This window comes from Centruroides vittatus, unplaced genomic scaffold (genome assembly GCF_030686945.1).
Source record: "Centruroides vittatus isolate TY-2023 unplaced genomic scaffold, ASM3068694v2 contig_717, whole genome shotgun sequence".
Taxonomy (NCBI): Eukaryota; Metazoa; Arthropoda; class Arachnida; order Scorpiones; family Buthidae; genus Centruroides; species Centruroides vittatus.
The window spans coordinates 2,455,368-2,481,909 of record NW_027122456.1 but is presented as its reverse complement, the minus strand read 5'-3'; the positions used below and the strand labels follow the sequence as shown (position 1 = coordinate 2,481,909).

The window sequence follows — 26,542 nt, the reverse complement described above, 5'->3', positions numbered from 1 at the left end:
CCATATAAGGAAATTTATAAAGATCTTTTAACTAAAAGCAAGCAATCTAAAATAACATGTTTTTTGCAAAAGGTAAAGCATGGATCTGAAGACAATGCAGAAAAATGCTCAGAGGATAAGCATAACTTGCCAAAAATAAAACACCCTCAGTTAATAGTGCTTAGTGATGATGAAGAAAACATTGTTTAATTTATATTAATATGTATCACTTGAGAAAATTTTAATAAAGATATTTATCTTAATTATGAAAATATAATAGCATGATTTTTAATTTTTGGAACCTAACCTCCCCTTTTTGTACTAGTTCTTCGTTTCATATAACACTGATTTGCCTAACACGGCAATTTTTTTGGAACGTATCGCCCGTATTATACAGGGGTTACCTGTATCCAATTTATTCATGATGAAATTTGTGCATTGCATTATATATGGTCATAACAACCATATCTTAATTCATTATATACATTTATGATTTTGTTATTTGGAGGAGTAATCTTAGCTTAACAGAGAATAAATATTTATAGGTATTTATTTTCTGTAAAAATAGAAAGCAATAAAGAGCAAAAGCTTGACAATTGTGCTATTCCAAATTTCCATACTACAAAATAAAATAAAATATATTTAAGCAATCTGATCTATTTTAGATAATAATATCTATTAATCATATAAATAGGATATTAAAGTTATCTTACATCATTAATATGTTTTAACAACATAAAATTGTATAATATAATATATTTATATAACTATAATATGGACTTCAAGATTACTTTTTATTGGTATGTTGGAATAATTAATCAAATATCAAAATGAAAGTATATCATCATACTTACATCTGATTCTGAATGACTCAACAAAAAATCAATTTCTTCTTCTGATGATGACTCTACAATGTAATTTAAAAAATATATATTTAACACTATTATTTCTATACAATGAACATTTTCTTTTAAATTTATTTTATCTATTATTACTCTGGATTTCAATCAAAATCTCTAAATTATAATATTTTAAATTTATTTACAAAACATAAATGGCTAATGTTCTAAGTGAAGAGGAAATGATATTTAAGTGCAGAACAGTATCTCAGAATGGTTAAACAAAACAAAGCCAAAGGAAATCCATGATTTTTTCTGTTGAAGGATGAGTATCTAAAGATGTCATTTGCAATTGGAAAAAATACATACATATTTTTTCAAACTGCAGACAGTGGCATATAGTGTCTACTTCATCCAATGCATCCTTGAAAGGCTTAGACAGCTGATAATCACTATCAGTCTCTCTTTCATTTGCAGAATCATTACTTTTGTCAAGTAACTTCCTCCTGACCAATCCTGACTATAGTGCAGGGTATGGCATGCATAGCCAAAAGAGTAAAAACAAAGTAGCCAAACCTGGCATCACTGATATGCAAACTAGCACGTGTTTGCCTGGAGCTTCATTCATTTAAAGGTGTAGGCATCCTTAAACTTAAGCCCTTACTTTCTGAGTATATTGGAATAGTTCACTAAAACCAAGTGTTTGAATTACTCTACAATTGGAGAATGAACCCATTTTTGCTTACTAGAAGAAAATCTAGTCTACTCATAATGTAATATTTATTACAGTACCACTTTTTATTGTTCACTTCAAAAAGCAAAAATTATTGGAAATAAGGTTACTTTTGGGGATTGTGAAGGTAATTTTCTAGAGTTTGTTAAACTGAACTTTAAAAGTTTTGTTTGCTTTATCATGTGAAAACTAACTTTGTGATAATGGCATTTTGCATGGCAACAGCAAAATTCATTTTAAGGTGAGTTGACAGTATTTGCAAGAAAACTTTCTTAGATCAAATTGAATATATTTTTGGACATGTACAGGTATACCTCGCCTTACATCGATAATTGGTTCCAGGAGAGGCGACGTAAGTAAAAACTACGGTGGAAAATGCCAATAATAAGCACTTAAAGACCGCTAAATAAGACGACAACAGAGAAACAGATGTTTTCATGTTTCATTCTCTACGATTTATGTTGATTATGTTAACATTTACTGTAAATGTACATATTTTAATATGATTTTATGTGCTTTTAACGCTTTTCTAGTGATATCACAACATCAATATTTGCGGTGGATGGATGTAAAGTCAAATAAAATGACTTAAACTTGATTTTTATTTTTCCATATACTTTTTTGACAAATGACGTAACTCGAGGTATACCTGCATTTAAAATCCATCTTGTTCACTCTAAACAATTGAGAATGATTTGAAGAAATAAAGTGAAGATACAATAAAAATTTTTGTTTTTACTACTAAAAAAGACTAGATTGTTTGTATAACTTGGAATTTCATTATATAAATGATTTATTTATTATATATTATAGATATTTAAAATCATTACCTTCTTGATGTAAAATGAGAGGTTCAGTTGATACTTCTGATGTCCCATATTTTCTTAATTCCATCTACAAATGGAAAATGGATAATAGATTAGATTTATAAACTTGATGATTCCATGCTACTTTCTCTAGTACAGAAAAATTCAAAAAATGCATTAGTACTTTTGAGCTAAATAGCTCATCTTTAGAAGTAGCACAAAGACTAAATCTGAACAAATCACAAAATAATGAATTACCAAGATTGCCTTAAAGAGTGGGCTATAATTTGGCTAGTTAAATGATTAATATAAAGTAATTTGTCACTGGAGTGAGGCATTAGGTGCCATCTCTTAACTAATAAAGAGATGATGCCTCACTCTAGTGACAAATTATATTAATCATTTAATTTGCCTTAAAGATTGGGCTATCATTAGTAATTCATTATATACACATCAGGCTTAAAGTTGTTTATTATCTATATAAATCACAAAATTCCAATAGTTCGAAAACTATTTTCAAACAGCAAGAATTTTATGGATTTTATGAATGAAATAAAGATAATTAATCTAAAATTTTACAAGGTGTATTTATAATAAATAAAATTATACCTGTGATAATATTACGCTTAATCTTCCTTTGAGCTGGAGCAACTTTTGAAAACTCTCACTCCTGGATGCTAGAAGATGACTAACTGGTATAAGCAAATCATCTAATTCTTGGCACTACATAATTAAAAATTGAATTTATTAATTTATAAATTGAAAATAAATTGTTTGCAAATAATAATCTTTTCAAAAACATATTGTTTTAATTTATTGCTTTCTACATTTAAGAATTTAAATGATGAGTTAAAAATGGCAAATGTATTTCTAAAAAGTTTGTTCTTTATGATAAAAATTCAAATTTATTCTTTGCATATGTTAATTCAAAATAAAACACTATTTTGAATTAACTTTTCTTAAAATAAAACACTATTTTAAGAAAAGTACATTATTGATTGCTAATGAACAAATAATTTATTCAAGTAATCAAAATTTTTGATTCTTTTCTGCTTTTATGCTTTATAATATGTAAGTTTTCATGTTTATATATACATACATACATAGAGAGAGAGAGAGGGAGAGAGAGAAACATTGCATATATGTTCCTTTCATCCTATGATTTATTACTACTAGTTTAATTTTATAAAAAGATATACAGTCAAACCTGTTTTTATGCGGGGGATAGGGACCGCATAAAAGAAAATGCATTAAAAAAAAAAATCACGTGAAACTTCATGAGTGGCTATAAAAAATAGTTTTCGCAACACAATTAAAAAAATATTTTTTTTTATGCAGTGAATAGGGACCGCATAAAAAAAGTCTCACGTAGAAAATAACTCGAAACCGTACGAAATAACTAGAAATTGCTTTTTTAACTCCTTGGGCCTTTTTCTGCAACACCTAATAGGGAAAAAAATCCTCTAAGAATTTTAATTTTTATATTAATTAATTATTTCCACTTAAATACTAATCTAACATTAAAAAGTTAAAAATAATCGTTAAATAATGATTTTATTTGATAAATATAGCTGCAGGAAGTGTTATTTCATTTAACAAGGCGTGAAATTTCACACCTGCAGTCTAAAGCTGGAGGGGAGCTAACTTATGCATCTGTTCAAATATAACATAATATTTATGGTTTTTATGCTATTAAAATAAGAGGGGACCGAAATAAACGTATGAGAAAAAAATGTTACTGAATAAAAAATGAAAAAACCTGCTGATGTCATAGAAAACAACCAATAGAGTTTTTAAAAATTTTACAGGAGTCAATTATGTTCCAATTTGATTGAAATTTTCATATACCTCACAAATAAAAATCGCACAGAAAAAGACCGCACAAAAACAGGTTTGACTGTATATTGTATATAATTTGTTGTGCAATCCTTTACCAAGCCTAAAATAAATTATAAAGTACTAAAACTAAACATGCAAATTCAGCATGTTTATAATTTTTATAATCTTTAGAATAAAATAGAACATATAAATCAGCTCATATTTATATCAGTTTTTATCATTCTAAAGCTTTTTCAGTAAAAAAAATCTAGGAGTAAGATACTATGAAACACCGTCCCCTCTAATTCTATATCAGATATTACATCAAATTTCTTCTCTATTAAAAAGGCTTTCAAACTGTAAAATTATTATATATCTTTTATTTTATTGTCAAATTTCTCCAGAATTGCACATCCATTTTCTGACTGACTTCCCAATATCAATCCAATTGCATCACTATTTATAACAATTAACAAAATTATAATAAGACAGATAAGCTTAATATTTGCTTTAAAAATCAGAAATCTCAATTCTGTTTTATTTTAGTTTTATTATAAATCGCACATTAGACTGACTATATATTAACATTACAAAAATGACAATTATTATTATTGAAAACTTTCAAATGAACAGTGCAAATCATCTCTAATTAACCGCTCTGCAGGGACCGACGTATATATCCATCAAGGGCGATTGTGTGGCAGTGGTGAGGGACGTATATATCGGTTAAATCCTTTTGGGGGTATCACCAAAAACTATCGGAAAAAAAATATCACATAAAAAATGAATTATGTAACAACAAAAAAGACTTTTCTTTACTAGACATAACTGTTTACAAAATCTTTTTCCGAAACGGTAATGAGAACAAAGGCATTAAAAAATACTTTAAAAATTTCCCATGTTTATTCTCCACTACTTTGGGATAGCACCATACCTGACTATCCCACTGTTGAAAGGTTACTGGAATTGCAGAAATTAGCATATTTTGTATGCCTACTAACTTATATTAAAAAACTCAAATGTTATATGTAATAACAAAATTTATTACTTATTAAAAAGAATTAAAACTTGAAATCTGGTCTAATTGCTTTTTTCCATCTTTGAAAGCTTTCTGATGAACATATTATGGCATTTAAAGATCTTGATAACTATAGAAGAAATGCCTCCTAACAATAATTCAATAATTTTATATTATTGTAACTTTTTATTTATGAAACACTAAATCTAAGCATCTGTAAACATTCTCTCTGAAAACTAACTAATATAACTATTAATTTTAATAAAATTTATAAATTACAGTTGTACCTCAAACTTCAAATGAGTAAATTTGAATCTTGATAGTTCAAATGTTAAATTTGAGAAAAATTTGCTTCAAAGTTTGAACTGTGCTTGCAGTGAAAAAATGTGGTTGAAATGTAAATGCAATTTGTTATGTGTTCAAGTCATCTGTTGCTCTTGCATTACACATATATTTTCAGTGCTTTTGGTTTTATATACAGGTTACCTACTACAGGTATCCTTGATTAATGCAATTAATAAATTTCTCAGTGTTACCACATATATCAAAATTGCATTAATCAAATACAGTGGTACCTCAAGTACTTGACCAAACAATCCACTAGAACAAATTTTCGATTAATAACAAATATTTTTATTTTAACTTTAATTTTTCATTCATCCGTAAAAAAATTCTCTAAGATAAAAACAAGTAACCAATTTAAAAATAAAACCTTCAACAAAATTATACTCAATTCAGTTTGTTTGTTTTTTCATAAGCGCAAAAAAAATCTTTGTGCGAAACACAATCATCAGCATGCTTTACAACCATTTCGAGTTGATGAAATGTTTCAACAATGCACGTCTGTGACACACTAAGATTTGTTGCAAATTCATGAGTCTTTCATCAATCTTTAACAATTTCTTCCTGCAATTTCTCCTAAACAGCTTTTGGGGGTCCATACAATTTGTATCATTTTGTTCAAAACATCCCGAATGAAACTTTCAAAACCACATTTGACACATTCAGAGTTTAGAAGCTTCTTCCCCATACACAGTACAAGTATTTTTTACTGTTTGTATAGCATGATATCCTTTACGAAACTTAAAAAGCATCATAATATACCTGATGTGCACTTTATCTGCAGACATTTCCACTTTTTATTCAAATGAAATGTGATGTAAAAAAGTTTAAAATAAGCTTCAAAACAAAGAATGCAATGTCACATCAGGAATACTGTGTTAAATTTCACAATTTATAATTACATCACATTTATGTTAAGTAAAAACAACTGTTAATAAAAATACTCAAAAACTTTCCTTTCAAATCCCAATAAAATTACTGTAATACAGTAGTCAATTTTGCTATTCCGTATTGGGTATGTGTATTTTTTGACCTTTTTATGATTTATACATGCTAGGCTTGTAAACTTCTTGTTAAATTCATGTTCAATTGGAGATAGATACCAAATTTTCTGTTATACAGCCCAATTTTCCTTTCCGTTTGTACGCTGGACAGGTTCTGCTATATACAGGTTAATTTACATTACTTTTTGCAAAATATTCAAGGGATCAAAGAAATTTTCCTTTAAAGACAGGTTTTCGCTATATACAGGTTCTGTTACAGACAGGTTTGACTGTGTGTGTATGTATGTATGTATAATTTCTTGAATGAAACTTTTTAAACCATATTCGACATATTCAAAGTTTAGGGGTATCTTCTCCATATAAAATATAAATATTTTTTTTTATTGATCTTTTCCAAAACTCAAAATATAATATGCCTGATATTCTTTTTATCTAAAGATGTTTCAACTTGATTTTATTCAAACAAAAGGTTAAGTAAAAAGTTTTTAAATAAATTTGTGAACAAACAATAAAATCTTGCATTAGCAATATGTTAAATTTCACAATTGTTAAAACAGATGTGTGACTTAATTAAAAGAAAGAACAACTGTTAAAAATACACAAAAAATTTGTTTGACCTTTACTTATAAACCATAGCATCTAAGAAATGAGAGGAAGCAACTAAGTCTAAGATAAAAGTTGTAATATCTAGGATTGAGGTGAAAAGGGAAGCTTATCTGAAAGCTTTTAAGCAGTATACCTGCGGTAGATTGGATGGTCACGTTTAACACATTAACTGCCATCCAACGCGTCGGCTGACATACTAATTAAGGCCATACAGAGCCATCTGATGCGCCAGTTGTTGTACTAATTAGGGCTGCGCAGAGCCATCCAACAGCCTGTCGTCATATAACCAATGTAGTTTCACTCGAGGTTAAATTATCCTGACTTCATAAGACATTCTTTTCCAACCTAGTAGTGGCCTCTTGCAGACATCTATGAAGTTGGTTTCAACCATTCGCCATTGTAGGAGCTCATGAACTCGTTTGACACCCAGCCATTCTATGGCCTCATGAAGTTTTTCAATGGCCGATGGTCTTTTTTTTTTTAATAAAAAGCTATTTTTTATCTGATGGTGTTTTTTTAATAGTGAATAGTTAAAAAAGAAAAAAATATTGAAAACTAGTTTAATTATTCTCTTTTGTTACATATAAAGTAATTAATATTAAATAGCCCGTGGTCTTATAGTCTCCGGTTTGAGGCCATACGACAATCAGTTGTCGTTCATATATTTTTTTAATCTTCACTCTACTGACTGTTATATAACGACCCTTCTATTTATATTATAATAAAATATTAAATATCAAATTTTCTCATTGTGGCCTGCAGATGCAAAATATCATATTATAGGTGGCAGTTAACATGTTAAGATGCTGAAATCCACAGTAATCCAGTAAATGCAATTATCATTTTATTATACAGTATTTTATTTATTGTCTTCATGTTTTAATCTGTTATTTAAAGCATTTAATTGTGTTATTTTTACCTTAAATTATGTATATTTGCAGTTTTAAGTTTATAGAAATGAGTGTTATTTAGAGTCTGGGAATGAATTAATTCACTTTCCATTATTTCTAATGGGAAAAATTGGTGTTAGAATGGCCTCCTGGAATGAATGAAATTTGAAGTATAAAGCACTACTGTTCAATTATTTGCAGGATATCTTATAAATTTTCAAAATAATTTGTAAAAATATTACAAAATTAATATTTAATATAGTCAATACATACCTTTGAAACATACGTAGTATGAAATAATAAAATAGTTTTCAACCATTTTAAATATTTTATACGATTCCTAAAAATTAAAATACAAAAATATTTAGGAAAGATTAACAAAACATATTCAACAAATTAATATCTCATAGTTTTAATTTTTCAAATGCGCACAAATAATTTTAAGATTAAAAACTCAAATGTATTTAATCACAAATAAAATTAAAGGATCTTAATTATAAATATATTTTTATATTTATTTACATTTATGGTACAAATTACATATTCAATTCTTCAATTGTTGTATGAACCTTAGTTTGTTACAAGTTATAGTATTACATAAAAACTGAAGTTAATACAATTTAAATAAATAAATATAATAGACAAACAACACATCAAAAACCTGATACATAGTAATAACAAAGCCAACTGCCACTTACGGTAAGCAGTTGTGGGTTCAAGTCCCACTCCAGACCAATTCTTTTCTTCCAGTTTAATCTAAATTATTTATTGGGGCCTTGAATAAGTTCTCACTGTTTTCCAACAGATGACATTACCAGAACTGCATGCATATAGTTAAAGATGGTGGCACATCTGTAAGGAAGTACTATAAGCAAGCTTAAAATTCAGTATATGTCATTTCGCCAAAGTGTAAACAACCTTTTTTTTCATAGTGTTAAACATGTCGAGTTTCATGCCAAAAAAGAGTATTTACGGGGAATTTTATTGCACTGTTTTATTCAAAAAAAATCTGCAGATGAAGCACACAGAATTCTTCTTGAGATTTATGGTGAACATGCTCTATTGGAAACAACATGCAGAGATTGGTTTAGATGCTTCAAAAATAATGATTTTGATGTTGAAGATAAAGAATGCTCTGGCAAACCAAAAAAGTTTGAAGACAAAAAATTGGAGGCATTACTTCATGAAGACTCATGTCAGACACTGGCTGAACTTGCAGAATCATTAGGAGTTGATCACACAACAGTTTTGAAGCGTTTGAAAGTATTAAGAATGATTCAAAAGCAAGGACATTGGGTGCCATATGAGTTGAAGCCGAGAGACGTTGAATGGCATCTTTTCACATGTGAACAGCTACTTCAACAGCAGAAAAGGAAAGGTTTTTTGCATCGTATCATGACTGGTGATGAAAAGTGAATACACTACAATAACCTTAAGCATACAAGATCGTGGGGGTAAGCCTGGCCATGCATCAACATCATTGGCAAAAATGAATATCCATGGTTCGAAGCTTCTGCTCTGCATTTGGTGGGATCAGCTGGGTGTAGTTTATTATGAGCTGCTCAAACTGAACGAAACCATCATGGGAGATCACTATCGACTACAATTGATGTGTTTGTGCCGAGCATTGAAGGAAAAACAGCTGCTATACGAGCAGAGACACGGCAAAGTGATTTTGCAATATGACAACGTTCGGTCACATGTTGCACAACCGATGAAAACCTACTTGGAAATGCTTAAATGGGAAGTACTACCGTACCAGCCCTATTCACCAGACATTGCCCCTTCAGATTATCACTTGTTCCGATTGATGGCACACGGTCTAGCTGAGCAGCACTTCCATTCTTATGAATATGCCAAAAAATGGGTCGATTCTTGGATAGCCTCAAAAGACGCGTTGTTTTTCTGACGTGGAATTCAAATGCTGCCAGAACAATGGGAAAAAGTACTGGCTAGCAATGGACAATACTTTCAGTGAATGTTTTTTATGACTTTTTTTAAATAAAGCATTAATTTTCACAAAAAAACAGTGAGAACTTATTCAAGGTCCTAATAATTAAAATTATAATTATTAAATTTATTACGAAATGGCACCTAGCACTTCCCTCTAGGGTCAAATTATTTGGTAAATTATTATTAATCTAGCTGTTATATAGCCCGATAGCATATGGCAGTGGTTAGCTTTGTTATTAATATAATAGCTTAGTACTACACAATAAAATACAGTAATAATCATTTTTGTACATATTATATAAATCTGAAATTAGTAAAATTTAAAAACTAATTAAATAACTTAGTACAGGATAAAACAAAATAAAATACACAAAAAAAACTTTTTGGAAAATGCAATAAATTAATTACATCTTTCCAGGATTTAAATCTTGTCAAATACTTTTTCCTATTTGTTTAAAATTGGATACAGTGAAGCAAATTACATATTAATTACAATGTATCATGGTATGATAACATAAATAGTAATAAATAAATATTTTGAAACATAAGTGATTGAGATTCCTTATAATATAGACTTATTATTCATAATACTGTATATACTGCTATAATTAAACTAAGGCCTCATCAATTAATTGTTTTACAATTAATCGATGAGACCTTATTTTAAAAATTCGGGTTACTTATGAATCATTGTATACTAATTAATATTTTGAATTTTAAAAATATTTAATATTTGCTTCTTTAAATATGTTTATTTTGTACAAAGTTTTAATAAATTTAATTATTTTATTATAAATTTTAACCTAAATCACATTTTTTAAATAATTCAAATATTAACAAATGTATTCAATCTTCAACATTTATACTGTTTTAATTAATGTTTTCTTTGGAGTGCATTATTTCAATGTTAATATTTGAAGATTTTTTTAATAATAATTATTATTAGAACACAAAAATAATAATAATTATTATTGGTTAATGTAACCCTTGGTGCCAAGATGGCGGCAATTCCGGTAATCTCAAATACGAGTGTTCAGAGTCAAATTTAATAGAGGGAGTTACTAGAAAATATAGTCACATAACATGTAAATATGATCAATGATTCGGAAAAAAATACTATGACACTTTATGCAAATTTAATCATTGTAACGTTGGATTTGGAGAATTAACGTCGCCATACGCAAATTAGATCTGTAGAGAAGGGTGTTCTCAGTGGTGAAAGTCATTCTAAATGCTAATTTTGACATTTTGTTTAAAGAATTAATTTCTAAAGTGTTAAATTGGTAAATTTTTTAATACTACTTTTTAAATTAATATTTAATTAATAGTTTCTGTGTAATTTTTACAATACATTTTAATTTTTTTAATTAATTGCTAACATTGAGAAAATGGGTGAAGTAGATTTGAATTCAGATGAATTTTGGGCAAAATGTTCTACACGGCAGTTCTATAAATTAATGGAATATGATTATTCAGAATTAGGTTTGAATCCAGCTATAGATAATGCTTTTAAATTTGCAGTCAAGTTAGGTATACAACAGATAGAATCAAGTTGTTCTACGTGTAATAAAATATGTAAAATATATTACAGAAGAGAAAGACAAGAATGTTTTCTTAGATGCAGTTTATGTGGGATTAAATATTCAGTGTATGAAGGAACTTTTAGGAGTAAATTCGGCCATTTATCCTGGGGTACTATTTTGTCCTTCATATGGCACTATATATGTCTCAAATGTAATGCAACGACACCTGGTTTAGCTGCAGCAATCTCTCGAAAAGCCAGTGGAGATTGGTCAAATCATATATGTTTAATAATGATGATTTCACTAAGTAACATTGACAAGCATCAAAATAGGTGGGTCAAATACGACTGTCGAAATTGACAAAACCGTTACATGTAAAAGGAAATATGAAAAAGGATGTTTAATGAAATCGACTAAATGGGTTTGAGGAATATGCAAGAAGACAAAAACTGTTTCATTTGTCAGGTGAATAATAGATCCAAACAAACTTTAAATTGGATAGTTTACAAATACGTTAAATCAGGAAGTTTAATAATAACAGATGAATGGAAGGGGTATAATCACATTGATGACATTGAAGGCGTGGAAATAGAACACAGAATTATAAAACATTCTAAAAATTTTGTAAATTCAATTACTGGCGACCACACTCAAAATATAGAACAATTACAGGGTTATTTGAAAAATAAAAAACACTTGCCAAAGCATTATGCCAGTGATTTGTCAGACTCATATATGTATATGTTCATGTACAAAAAGTTAATGGATTGGCTGCAAAAAACTCCCGGTGAAAGATTCCAAATATTTGTAAATCACCCGGCAAAGATTTATCCTGGAACAGGACAAACTCCACAATGGCTCGAACCTGAGGCTGTACCATCAGCACCAGTTCAAAAGATTGATACAAAGAGTAAAAAGAAATCAAAGAAGACATCTGAAAAGGAAACAACAAAAGTGATAAAAAATACAAATAAGAAGTCATCTAAAGCAGCAGCTGAAAAGAAATCAGCGAAAAAAAGAACTTTATCGAGCGGAGGTCACTGTACCAAAGTAGCGAAGAAATGTAAGAAAGGAAAATGAAAGTACCTTTGTGAGTACCTTTTTTTTTTTGTTTTGTTTAATTTACTATAGTAATAGTAGCTTAGTATAGAGTAGGAGTCACGTAATCACCTTCTAAAACATTGCAAAATGTGCAGTCTCCAGAGTAAATCAAGATGGCGACCGGAAGTGCCATCATCTTGGCACCAAGGGTTACATTAACATTATTATTATTATTATGTTCTAAAAATACACCTTCAATATTTGATAGAAGTTAGCATTTGTTTACTTAAAACATACATTCATTGAAAAAAAGGAGTATTTTGAATTCAACTATAACCATTTTTCTGACACAGTTATTTTGTATATACAATAATTTATCTTAGGATGTACAACTTAAGTATTGCTCAAGCCTAATCAGGTTAATTGTTTTTCAATAAGTATAGTATTTAGCTAAAAGATACATGAACTAAGTACTTGATATTAAGTAGTGTGGTTTCTCCGTTTGTGTGTGGAGTACTTGATATTAAGTAATAAATTAATTAAATCAATTGGAGATGAGTTTGTCATGATTTAAGCTTGTATTTATTGGCTGTTGTCTTAGCTGGATGACTCTGACAAATGAGAACATTGTTACTTCTCTCTTGTTAAAAATAATCCCATGAAAAGTTGCCTCCCTGTAGTAAGCCTTCTTGCCGTTAATTGGCTTTTACAGTTCTTGTTTAAACACTTTTTAAGCTCTAATTGGTAATTTCTATTACAAATGACTTCAGTTCAACAAATGAGCATTTGTTCAGAACAGTCTATTCTAGATTTCTCTGGGTAAAGACACACCTCTTCAAGGTCATGCCATCAGAGTTAGAATGTAAACAAATATTAAATGTTAAAAAGTTGCAATTTTTGTCATTTTTTAACTCTTAATTTTGGTAATTTCTAATTAAGTGACTTTATTTAGACTAAAAGGTATCTGAACAGAAATATCTGTAATCTGCCATAAATTTTTCTGTAAAACTCATCACATTTGGTTGTGTAATTGAGGTGGGGTGTTTGTTTGTTTATTAAGTTACAGCAACGCAACACTTGGGCAATCTGCCTAGGGAAATGCCTTCCGGGTGGTCTTTTAAGGGTAACTGGCCCCTATTCAGGCATTACAGACATAACCTGGAAAACTCCACATGGCCAGCCCATCCTGGTGAACCCACAGTGTTCAGGAAACAAAACTGCTTGGCAACTGGTGGGCCAGGGAGAAAAAATAATTAGTTGCTTATTTTAGTCAATTATTGTAATACTAGCAGGTAGGCCCGGTGTTGCTCGGGCAAAAGTAAAGATAGTAAAGATTAAGATTATTATGTTATAGTCAACCTTACCCGTTTTTACAGAATGCAAGAATTGGGTTCCCCTGTTTCCAGACTAATTAGAGAATTTTTAGATGGGTCTAAAAATATGTTCGATTTCCCGAAAAATAAAAACAACTGCATCTGCGTCTTGCACGTCGCTTTCTCTTAACACTTCCATTGTTACTTGACACTTCCATTGTTGATGGAAGTGTTAAGCCTTAATCCTGTCCCTCTCCCCTGTGGGGAGGAATTTCAAAAAATCCCTTCTTAGTGTGCGTTCTCGTGATGTACCCTAACTGTGTACCAAATTTCAACTTTCAACTCCTAACTGTTTGGGCTCTGCACTGATTATTATTATTATTATTATCAACTCGTCTCGATTATATATATAGATTCATTCAAATAATATATAGTGTCCAATAGTCACTTTTTAAAGCAAAAAAATACATTCACATTTAGCTTGATTTATATTCTGTGAATCCTCTACAATTCAGCAGGAGGTGAAACTTTGCAAAGTAAACAGATAATAACTTTTCATTCAGGGAAACCAGAGATATATGCTTTGTTTTGTTTGAAAGAAAACAGATGCCTCTATGTTTATAAATGCTGCAAATTAATTGGATCTTTTTAATTTTTTTTAAATAATTTTTTTCTTGATAATTTAACATTAAAAATTATTTTAAATTTGTATTATATATCAAATTTAACAATTGTGAGAGTGATATGTTTGTGTTAAAAAAAAAACAAAAAACAGATCGATTCTAGCCCAATTTTTAAGAAAGATATCACAATTTATAAACTTTTCCATATGCTAACACACAGAAAAAGTGGATTTGTCTAATTACTTGAGCATATTAAAGGTTAAAAAACTATTTATGTGCAAATCTAACAATATAAAACTATGTTAAGCTCAAATACATTATAGACTTTAATTAAAATAATATTAATGTATTTATAAATGCTTGGGTGGACCTATTAACATAAAAATCAATAGCAAGCCATATGCTGTGAACCTGTGGTTTATCATATAATAAATGTATATCATCATCTGAAATAAATAAAAGGCATGTTTAAACCTTTCCAGACTAATTAACTTTATCATAATAATTTCAATTGATACAATTATTCATATAAGTAATCTAATAACATTCTATCTAGGAATTGCAATCCAGCAGTGTTTTGAATCCAGCTGGATTTTTGCTGGATTGAAATCATTCCAGCTGGATCCAGCGCGGATCCAACGTGGATGTATTTTTTGTGCAATAAAGTGTTATCTATCTATCTATCTATCTATCTATCTATCTATCTATCTATCTATCCTGCAATTTATGTTTTTTTAATGAAATAAAACATTTAAAAAAAATATTTTAAAAGCTTTTATTATTTAGACTGGTCACTATAAATCAGTAAAACTTCTTACACATTTAGGTAGTAAAATTAACTTTGGTTCGGTTTAACATTTGAGATAGAGATAATTAACTTTAAATGTTTAGTTAGATTATAAGTATAATGTAATCTTTAGGTTAAATAATAGCAAAGGTAATTCTACTAATTAATTTATATTAATATATTATAATAATGTAAGGACGGATAATCAGTGGCTAAGTGGCTATCAGTCTTACCAGTTTTCATATATATAGGCTCTACATATTAGTCTGTAGTTATTTATAGGTATGTAAAACTATGTACTAGAAGTAGAATAAGTTAAATAAACTACATCTTTATCAATCCAGCAAAATTTAATAAAATAATAACGTTTTCAATTGTTTTTAACGATCTTCCTCAGTTAAAAAAAAAAAAAAATAGAACGTTAAATATAGAAGATAAAATGTGTTCGAAATAAATATGAAAATTAACGGAAAATGCCCAAACAGACAAAATATAGATAAATAAACAAAATAAATAGAGGAAAAAATATATACACGGTGTTTGTTTTAAACTGACGGTACTCAGAAACATCTGTAGAGCAATCTAGCAGCCGGACTGTCGCCAAATTTGGGAGAGTGACTAAGGACGACATGGAAAAGAGATTCCGCGAAGAAAAAACGTAGTATCTAAATTCGCCGGTAGAGGAGGATTTGCGCTTCGTAGTGAAAAAGCTACCAGCACTTCACTGAAAAAAGGGTCATCAGTCGCTTTTTTCCACTTGCATGGCCGCCTCGCTCCTCGGATCTAACCCCATGTTACTTTTTCATGTGGGGTTACTTAAAGTCCAAGGTCTATCTTGGTAGTGTCCCAAACTTGATGACTTTGAAGGACAACATTTCTCGAACTGTGATGAACATTCCTGTGGACATGTTACGCTCGGCCATAGAGAACACGGTGTTCAGGATGCAATGAGTTGTCCAGCAGGACGGTGATCACATTGAAGAAGGGAGAAGGTTATTTGCTGATTAATTAAACTTTCGTTATTACACTGAAACCTCTGTCTGATTATTCATTCGTGTGTTTGTTAATTGCAGCTGGATTTTATGCAGATTCTTAGCTGTTTTGCTACGACAGCGCCAAGTCTACCCCTACCAGAAAATTTGGGTACTACTTTTTTCTTCGCGGAATCTCTTTCCCATGTCGTCCTTAGTCACTCTCCCAAATTTAGTGACAGTCCGGCTGTTAGATTGCTCTACAGATGTCTCTGAGTACCGTCAGTTTAAAAAAAAAACACCCTGTATATAAGATTCAATGAAACCAGCATTGTCCGTTAATAACATTAATTAATGTAAAAGGATCTCCACATGGTAGACAATAAGTCCACATCTCTATGGTTTATACAACCAGTTGTCATGTGCGCCTCGCAGATTTCCGATCACTCAAGATGTTTGACCGTTTGCCTATTCGTCGTCGTTTTTATAATTGCCGCTTGATCCCATTGGACGTTAACATCCTTCTGTCTTGCGTATGATGCCAGCGCAGTGTTGTCAAGGTTCTTACTGATTGTATATTTGTGCTCTTGAGCCTTTGTTTTAAACTGCGCATCGTTGCACCCACATAAACAAGCTTGGAATTGAAACGTTGGTTGTGTAAAGGCACCGAATATATGCCCGTTGTTGAATTCCGATCCTCTTTCTTTTTATCGTTTCTTAAAAGTTTGAAAACAGTGGGATTACGTCAATATACAATACGAAAATTATCAGACCTGGCAGTACATCTATGTATCTTGTTTAAAAAAAATGGGATGTAATTAAGCACTATTCTTTCTATATTTATTCCAAACACATTTTATGTTCTATAGTTAATGTTGTATTTTTTTGTAACTGAGGAAGATCGTTAAAAGCGATTGAATACATTATTATTTTATTAAATTTTGCTGGATTGATTAAGCTATAGTTTATTTATAAGTAATTTAATTATTATTGTTAGTAAAGTAGTGAGTAAGTAATTAGTAGCAGCCAGTAGTTAGCAAAGCGGGAACGCGACGACGTAGACTTTTGCGCAATTATTTAGAAAGTTAATTGAGTATTTGCGGATCCGCAGCGCTGGATCCAGCACTTGGTGCTGGATCCAGCAGGCCGAAGAATGCGCTGGATCCAGCTGGATTGCTGGATGAGGGATCCAGCAATTGCAATCCCTAATTCTATCGTATCAATTCAATTGACTATCATCATCACTAAGATTTTGTTTAAATTACTGTTAATATTATGTAATTTATTTTGTTTAAAACAAAAATACTGTGATTTTAATAATCAATTTTGTGTTAAAAAAATTTATTTCATCAGAAATATTAATCTATGTTCACAAATAACTGTGAGACCGTGGATTTTAGCAGGAAAATTTTTGTAAATGAAAGAAAACTTTCATTTTTTTGTTCAAGAATTTTGTAAACAATCATCGATAGAAAAAACTCCTCGTGGAGAAACAAGCAGAGGTCTCCAGTAACTATCAACAGTTAGGTGGGAAAGTTGACACTTAGCTGTCAAGAATTTGCAAGTCATCGTCAACAACCAACCACTTCCCACACTAACACTATAAAAGCTTGCACCACCAGAAACTTAGGGCGCTCGCATAAGAAGTTGTTCTTACACTTGTGTCTATTCATTCTCCATGCCCAGGAATGAAGTCCCATCGAAGAAGACCTATAGCAACTCTTCCACATCGTTGGCAACTGCCATACATCGAATTATATCGTCGAATCTCACACCAAGAGGTATTTTGTTAGGACTTATGTAAACTCTCTCTCCCGCAACGGCAATAGGCTTAGCTCATAGCCTCCTGTTTGTTTATAACTTGGAGAGCTTTATATCTACTTGCATATAACCGCATTTAATCGCATAGTATCGTAGAATAGTTGTAATCGCCTTGTATTTTATTCTAGTTAGCCAATAAATGTTTTATTTGTTAGCCTGTCTCCTGTCAATCCAACCCGCCTGTTGACTTACCGACGACCTCCCCACTCACTTTTTGCCCTCCTAGCCATCCAACGACAAAGAGATCGGGTTTTGCCAACCCATGCAGTGTAAGTGGTCAGCGAGGATAAACCCCTGACCCTCTGCTTATCTCACATAACCATAACAATAATTATCAAATAGTTAATTATTAAATTGTTAACATACTTTACAACAAATTTCTACACTAATAAAATTAATTTTACTTACGCAAAAGTTGGTGTTTGCAATCTGTGAAGAAGTTGTTTTAATAAAGGTTGTATTGAAGAAATCGGCAACATTTTTATAGTTTGAGTCATTATTTCTTGATTAGCGTCAAAAACTCTCTAGAAAATAAAATATTAAAAATTATTATTTAAATTGATCATGAATTTTCATCATACTGCTCTTTTTTTTTTAAATAATTTTATTAAGATTTTATTTTAGTAGGATTAATATTAGCATTTTATTTAAAAGATATCAATTTATTTTTCAATGTACTACTTATTTAATTCAAAATTATTTTTCTGAATTCCATCATCATTAGATTAAATCAAACTGATAATTTAAATTCAGCAAAGATTGAGAAATATTTAAACTTTTTAAAAGTATAAAGTAAAACTCATTAATACTTATGATCTTACATTCAATAAATCTTTGTCATTACTCTGAAGACCTTGAATTAATACTTCTACCATTGTGTTTGTTGATAATAGTGATGATGAAGACTCTTCTGGTTGAACTTTGCTTATCATATTTATCCGATCACCTAATGATAGCTGAGAAAGAGATTTTTATTCAAAATAAAAAGTATAGTAAACTAACAAAATTCTTAAAAGTAGTATAAAATTTTACTTTTATTAATAGCAAGTTTGTACCTAGATATAACGATCGTACGCGATGTTTTTATACCTGTCAAATCTTTCCCCTTTTCCAAAAATTTAACCTAGATCAACTGTTTATGAGCACTTCTGTCAGAGTTCCATCTTCCCAGCGGACATTCCACCTGATCCGTTATGTCATTCGTTTTCGCGTTGCATTTGTTTTGACAACTACAGTTATTTTCCTTTACCTTCTAACATGAACTTTGGTCCGACTTAACAATAGTGTTTTCGCTTTTAACATGTAGATATTAAATTATAGTTTCCACATCAATTCTTTACTCTTCATTTATTGTACCATAAATGCATTTAAACCAAAACAGTTTCATTAAAAAACACAAAAATTAACTTGACGGTGATCCAAATAAAAATTTTTACACTAAATGCAGTAGAAAATTTATTTGTTTACATGTGTATGCAAACATAAATACATTAAACAAGATGTCAACAAAATATTCATACGAAAGTTTGAAAGCACTTAATAATAGTTTCTAAATTGGTAAATAACAGTTAATTTTTAAATGAGAAATAAAATTACCTCATTAAGTGAAATTTCCTCTTTATTTTGGGATAGTGTCCTTTTCCTCATTCTATTTGATGGTAATTGATGTTGCATGATTTCAGGAACTATGTGAGTAACTTCATTTGGTTTATTAACTTGTTTATACTGAAAAAAATAAGTATAAATTCATTACATTCATAATTCTCAGTAAAATGATTATAATTAAATAAATTCATTATTAACATTTCTATTACAAGCGAAATTTTGAGAGAATAAGATTTTTATAAAAATAAATTCTTAAAGCAACAATTAGAATTAAAAATTTTATATACTATTTTAATTTTATTGGCCAAATGAATAATAATAATTTATATTGTTAATTTAAACGTTTGAAATATGACATACAATAGGGGTGCCTCTAGTGCCCGAATTTGGCATAACGTTACACAGATGAATGGATTATGGACGGACATGCATTCAATGGGTTATATATATAGATATCCACAGTTCCCAAAGTGTGGGACATAATAGATTTTACAATCATCCAACATATCTGTCTTGTAGATTTAACACTATATCTTTCTTTGCCAGTCTGCCATGCCTGAACCATTGCTCTTTTCTCAAATTTCTCTTCAGCAGCAAAGTCTAAAGAGCTTTAATTTGATACTGAACCATATTTTTAGCCTCAACCTATTTACTCAAACTAAGTGAGAAAAATGAAATCCTCTTTTAATTTATATATAGATTTTATGCTGTATAAATAATTCAACTTAAACATTAATTTTTATTTCATTTTGGTTATTTTTTCCTTCACAAATCACAAAAAATTTTTAAATAAATGTTTTAAAATTATTATAAACATTGGGGGGTAAAAATATTTTTATAAAAAAACTGAGATAATCAAAATTATAACACATTTTCATGACAAAGAAACTTTACTGAAGAATGAAGAAAAATAAAATTACATTAGTACATTCCAAATCATTTATAAATTATTCTAATTTTTACTACCAAATGTAGTTGTATTCTAATTTATAAATAGTATTGTGTTGTTTGGAAAGTAATTTCATTTTTTTACCTCCAGAGGGATTAACTGTATTTTTACTCACCAATTTCATTCTAAACTGTATTGTCATTATATATCTTGACAGCTGACATTTCAAGGCTTTCGTAAAAAAATTTTGTTTGATTCTTTTCTTTTTTTTTTTTTTTTTGATGTCCATCAAATATGGAAAATCAAATGCAGCTTTTTTATTACCAAATAGGTAAGAATGCTGTTCAAGCAAGAAAAAAATTGTGATGTGTATGGAGATGTGTTGACAGAATGGTAATGCCAAAACGGGTTCACAAAATTTTGTTCCAGAAATTGATATTGAAGATGCACCACATTCTGGAAAGCCAGTTGAAGCTGATGAAGACAAAATAAAGGTATTGATTGAAGCAAACCACTGAATAACAACACAAGAAATCGCTAAGAGATTAAATTTGTCACATTCAGCTGTTCATGATCACTTGAAACGACTTGGGTTTTGTTTCAAAGATCGATATATGGGTTCCACGATGGGTTAAAGAAAGAGATTTGCACATCACATTGACATCTGTGATTTGCTTCTCAAACATCAAGAAAATGATCCATTTTTGAAGCAAATCGTAACTGGTGAAGAAAAATGGATTGTTTATAACAATATCAAATGCAAGCGATCATGGAATAGAAGAGATGAGCCAGCTCAAAGCACTTTGAAAGCCATTATTCATCAAAAAAAAAGTTATGCTCTTTGTTTGGTGGGATTTTAAGAGAATTTTTTTTTTAGCTTCTACCAGACAATTCCACAATTTATTTGAAAGTGTACTGCCATTAACTGGACAAACTGAGTGATACCATCAAACAGAAAAGGCCAAAATTGATCAACAGAAAAGATGCAGTGTTTCACAATGATAATAGCAGAACTCACACAAGTTCGGTAATGCTTCAGAAACTGTTACAGCTTAGATGAGATGTGCTACCACACCCACCATATTTGCCAGATCTGGCACCCTCGGAGTATTACTTGTTCCAGTCTTTACAAAATTTTTTAAACGGTAAAACATTTACTTCAAATGAGGATGTCAAAAATCACTTGGATCAGTTTTTTGTAAGCAAAGATCAAAACTTTTATGAATGTGGAATCATGCTACCACCAGAAAGATGACAACAGCTATCAGACCAAAATGGTCAATATATAATTCAATAAAATATTTATATAAGAAAATTTTTTCATGAAAAAAACAAAATGACTTTCAAAACAACCCAATTTAAATTAGATAATTAAAATAATGCCAAAAATCTAGTTTTTTTAATAACTGAAATTTTAAATGTAAAAATAAATTTTTTAAAAATTTAAAACATACCATGTCCAGTCCTTTCTCCTCATTACATGAATTATTTGAAAATTCTCTTATTAAAACTGTATGAGTGTTGCATTCTGTTAATTTCTAAATAAAAATTAAATCAAATTAATCAATTCAATAAATAGAAAATATATTATAAAATTTAACAATCATAAAAACTATTACTGCATTGACAGATGACTTTAATGACATTATAATTTGGCTTACATTTGAAGAAATCTGTTTTAACTTTCAAATAAAGAAAAAAATATTTAATTATAACTTGTTAGTCAAGTTATAAAAATAAGTTTTAAATATTTGTAAATTTTGGCAGATAGTATTCTGTATAATATTGGTAAAAGCTATCTGGAACTAATAAGAATTTTAACCTATTAGTTCCTAGTATCTAAATAATTGGCCTTTTTGTGCTCTCTGAGCGGTAAAGGGCCACAAAGAAAACCACAAAGAAAAAAAAAAAAGTATCTAAATATTCATGTGCATTTTAACTTAACTCTGCAAAATCTCCATATTAGATAGCCCATAATTCTTTTAGTTTTAAGAATATGAGAGTAACATATTTTTATAAAATCAATTAGCAATTTTAAAGATAGGATATTCAATAAAAACAATTTTTTGGATTAAAATGGTCAAATTTTAATGGATTAATGTTTTCTTATTTACAGTCTTCTAGAATGTATGTTTCACTTAGATGTTCTCTGAATAAGAAAGATTATGAAAATATTTAGATTAAAATAATTTATATGCTTATCAAAATAATAAAATTTAAATAGTACAAAATAAAAAATTATTTTTAATAAAATTAAATAATCAAAATATGCCTACAATTTTTTCAAATTTAGGTCTCAATAAATTTCCGTAGGCAATAAGAATTTCATTACTACTCTCTGGACATATCCGAGCTGTTAATATTGGAAGTGATTTTTTTTTCGTACTTGAATTTTTTCCTTCTTCAGAAGCTATCTGAACTGTATAAAGTGGTTTCAATGGAGTTTTACATTTTCTGTAAAAAATTAAATCAATTCTAAAATTAATATTTAATAAAAGTAAACTAGACTATGATGATGATGATGATGATGATATATAATTACAAAAATTTGATTTAAAAGAAATCTTTTCTTAAAGTGGTTTAATAAATATTCAAATTTTAATAAATAAATAATAAAAACACTTGATCTGAGTTTTATTAATATATTAATGTATGAAACTGGCAAATTCTTAACATGGCCAGCTACTTTGCAAATCGGCCAAAAAACTGACTAATGTCCACATGCAAGTACTATAACTTTATCGCTTTGCACTTTATCTGACCAGTTGAGGATTCGGCTGATGACGACTGATGAAAACACAGTCTATTATGCTGAAAACACCCATTATCACATGTTTAAACATATGGCCAGTTTGCTGCCTTACTCTATGCTTTGTAATAATAACATAAGTAAGAGCAACATTGTGAACTGTTTATAACTGGACAATTAGTATTTCTTCCTTAAAATATGTTAAGAGGCTAGCAATATAACAGAACTGAAGGGTAACATAAAAAACAAATTTAATATTGTGTTGAGTATATTGTTGCAAAATAAATGTGAAAATAGCACAATGTAAAAATTGCCCCTCTTTTTTTTTAACCATATAGTTTTTAACCAATAGTTTTCACTCATGAGTTTACAAACTCATGAGTGAAAACTACTAATATGAAATAAGGCTTGATTTTTATTTTTGAAAGTTGCACCAGATTTGATATCACATCATCATAATTCTGTCTTACATGTAATTAATATTAGCAAGCCAGAAATAAAATATAATACTAAATATAAAATTGCACATGATGATTAGAAAAACAAAGATTAGAAAAAATATTTATTAGATTTTTACATTTTTCAAATTATCACATTAATGTATATTCTTTCTAAAAACTGAAGAATTATAATCAATACATTTTGCTATATCCACACATCATATGCTTTCTGGATTTGTTGGATAGCTATCAAAAAATTGTCATTGTGGCTTCACAAGCCTCATCAGGTGCAAAGCACTTTTCTTTCAGAGCTTTCTTTAAAAATAGAACTGAAAAATTGCTTTGGGCTACAGCCAGTAAATACAGGAGATGTTTCTAATCCAATAATAATACTAACTGTACAATATTGACAGTTTTCAGTTTAATGTTATTGGACTGCAATTGTAGATCTATAGATTCCCATTATCATCTGTTGTCTGTCCATCAATCATTCATAATATTGAGAATAGAGTTAGATAGATGAAAATAGAGACCAGGCATGGAAAGTGCATCTTTCAATTAAATTATTAAAAGTTGCAGCCTGGAATTGTGATGTTATAATAAGTAAATGTTTACTATAATAGAGAAACTATTTCGTATTAGCCAACTTTTAGATATTTTATATAAACAACAAGTTAAGTTTATTCCAGGAATCTTAGCATGTAATTCTTTAGTCATAGTTGTTCCTTGACAGCAAAAATTATATATTTTCACATTTTGAAGAATAGATATGAAACAAGAATAATGTTGACAGACATGGTTCATGTTTCAAAATAATCATTAATGACAGACTATTAATAAAATACAATACAAACATAATTGTGACTGATAGAAACTAATCAGCATCTAAGAAGGCAGGTCACAATACTTCAGAAGGCACAACTGAGTTATATTCCCAGAAATTTTAGAACACTATAAAAGGGAATTGTGGAACATTTTACGTCATTTAATAGGAATACATATTTCATAATTTTCTTGGCACAATGGATAATAAAAACAGATATTTTATATATTATTCCACAATATTTCTATATTTATACATTTAATTATATTATTCAATATGACTAATTTATAAAATAAATTTATATTTTTAAAATCATGGCATAAAAAAATCTGCCAAAATTTTCATTTTGAAAGTCAAAGTTGTAGTTAAAATATACTTACCCATTTAACTGATGTTCAAAAACTTGTAACATACCACTTGATGTAATAATAATTAATAATATATTATTCTGAAAATACAAATCAAATGAAATTAAATTTAAGTACTTAAATAATTATAAATGTCATAACAATAACATGATTCTACTAATATCATAACAAAACTAGGTATTAGAAATATTGTCATCATTATTCCTATTTGTAAGTTATAATTATTGACAATAAAAAAAGAACTATTAAGAAGGTTGGATATACTCAGGATTTGTTCTAAAATAAAAAATTCAATCAGCCTATTCTAAAGAAGTTGAACAATTCTGTTTTATTTAAATTCTTTAAAAACTGTTCTTACCTTATAAATAAAAAAAACTTATTTTTAAATTATAATTGTACCCAAAAAATTAAATATGCTATAAAAATATTTTTTTTGATTTTATTAATAATCATTATATAATTTTTAATATTATGTTAAAATTATAAATTCTTGATTAACTATAATTAACTTAATATTTTAACTATTTTTTAAAAGTGTTTTGGATTTTAAACATATGTTTAAAATTCAAAACACTTTTAAAAAATAGTTAAAATATTTCTATATCAGTAATTTTTCAATTTTTTTTTTAACTACTAATATTTCTTCTATTTATATACCGTTTTGTAAAAAACACTTTATATTGAAATAAAATATATATATATATATATATATTATTATATATGCATACATTATATATATGCTGATACATTATACATATAATGTATCAGCATATATAATTTCATAATAATAATATATATATATAGGATTTTATAATTAAACAGGAAGTATTTAGAGTTTTGCTTGTTAATATAACTTTTTAGATATCTAAATGCTGTGTCCAGTAATTATTGTGATAAATTTAATGCTCTCATATTAAGAATCACTATGTGACACACATGCCATAAAACCCATGTTAGAAGAGTAAGTGATCGGTAGCTTGTCTTGTTAAAACAAAAGAGTGAAACAAAATGTCCAAGTTTTAATCAGTGTTAACTAAATAATAATAATGTTTGTAAATGAAAACAACAACCTTAACTGGAAATCATAATACTTGGATTTAGGTTCATTAAATACTTTATTTTCAAACTTAAAACCTACAATATAAAGAGAGAAAAACAAAAAAAACTAAATTTTTTTGGAAAAGTCACATCTATGTCAAATATAACAGGACTTGATTGATAACCCATACTTAAAATTCATTGTATCTTAAAATATATGTAATATTTCTGTAAAGTTATGTGCCAGATTTGTAATTTATCATTGAAAATAATTATCATTTAAATCTTCATTTAACTATTTACTTATTATTGACTAAAATGGGAATTTAAAAAGCTTAAAAATATTTTAGAAATAAATTTTAGTGATTTTTTGACAGTGGTTCCTCATACCTGGAACAACTAATTTCAATTTTCAAAGTTTAAATGCCAAATTTCAGAAAAATTCAACTCAGAGTTCAAACAGTGCTTCTAAATTTGAACTGCATACACTGTGAAAATATGCCACCTGTTTTGTACTCCAGTCATCTCTGGTTCTCATTATGAAAGCATCTCATTCAATACAC

The 26,542-nt window shown here is 28.9% G+C and overlaps 1 protein-coding gene across 1 annotated transcript in view; it reads right to left on the bottom strand.

The window, feature by feature from the left end:
* The window catches only part of LOC136980695 (WD repeat-containing protein 43), a 57,817-nt gene that overhangs the window by 4,340 nt on the left and 26,935 nt on the right, over positions 1 to 26,542 (bottom strand). The window contains exons 7-16 of the mRNA XM_067276875.1: positions 24,954 to 25,021; positions 22,838 to 23,015; positions 22,016 to 22,099; positions 19,664 to 19,792; positions 18,889 to 19,023; positions 18,476 to 18,591; positions 8,309 to 8,375; positions 2,967 to 3,080; positions 2,382 to 2,445; positions 834 to 886 (exon numbers count right to left, since the gene is read on the bottom strand). Coding sequence (XP_067132976.1) covers positions 834 to 886; positions 2,382 to 2,445; positions 2,967 to 3,080; positions 8,309 to 8,375; positions 18,476 to 18,591; positions 18,889 to 19,023; positions 19,664 to 19,792; positions 22,016 to 22,099; positions 22,838 to 23,015; positions 24,954 to 25,021 — 1,008 coding nt within the window. The remainder of the gene's footprint in view (positions 1 to 833; positions 887 to 2,381; positions 2,446 to 2,966; positions 3,081 to 8,308; positions 8,376 to 18,475; positions 18,592 to 18,888; positions 19,024 to 19,663; positions 19,793 to 22,015; positions 22,100 to 22,837; positions 23,016 to 24,953; positions 25,022 to 26,542) is intronic.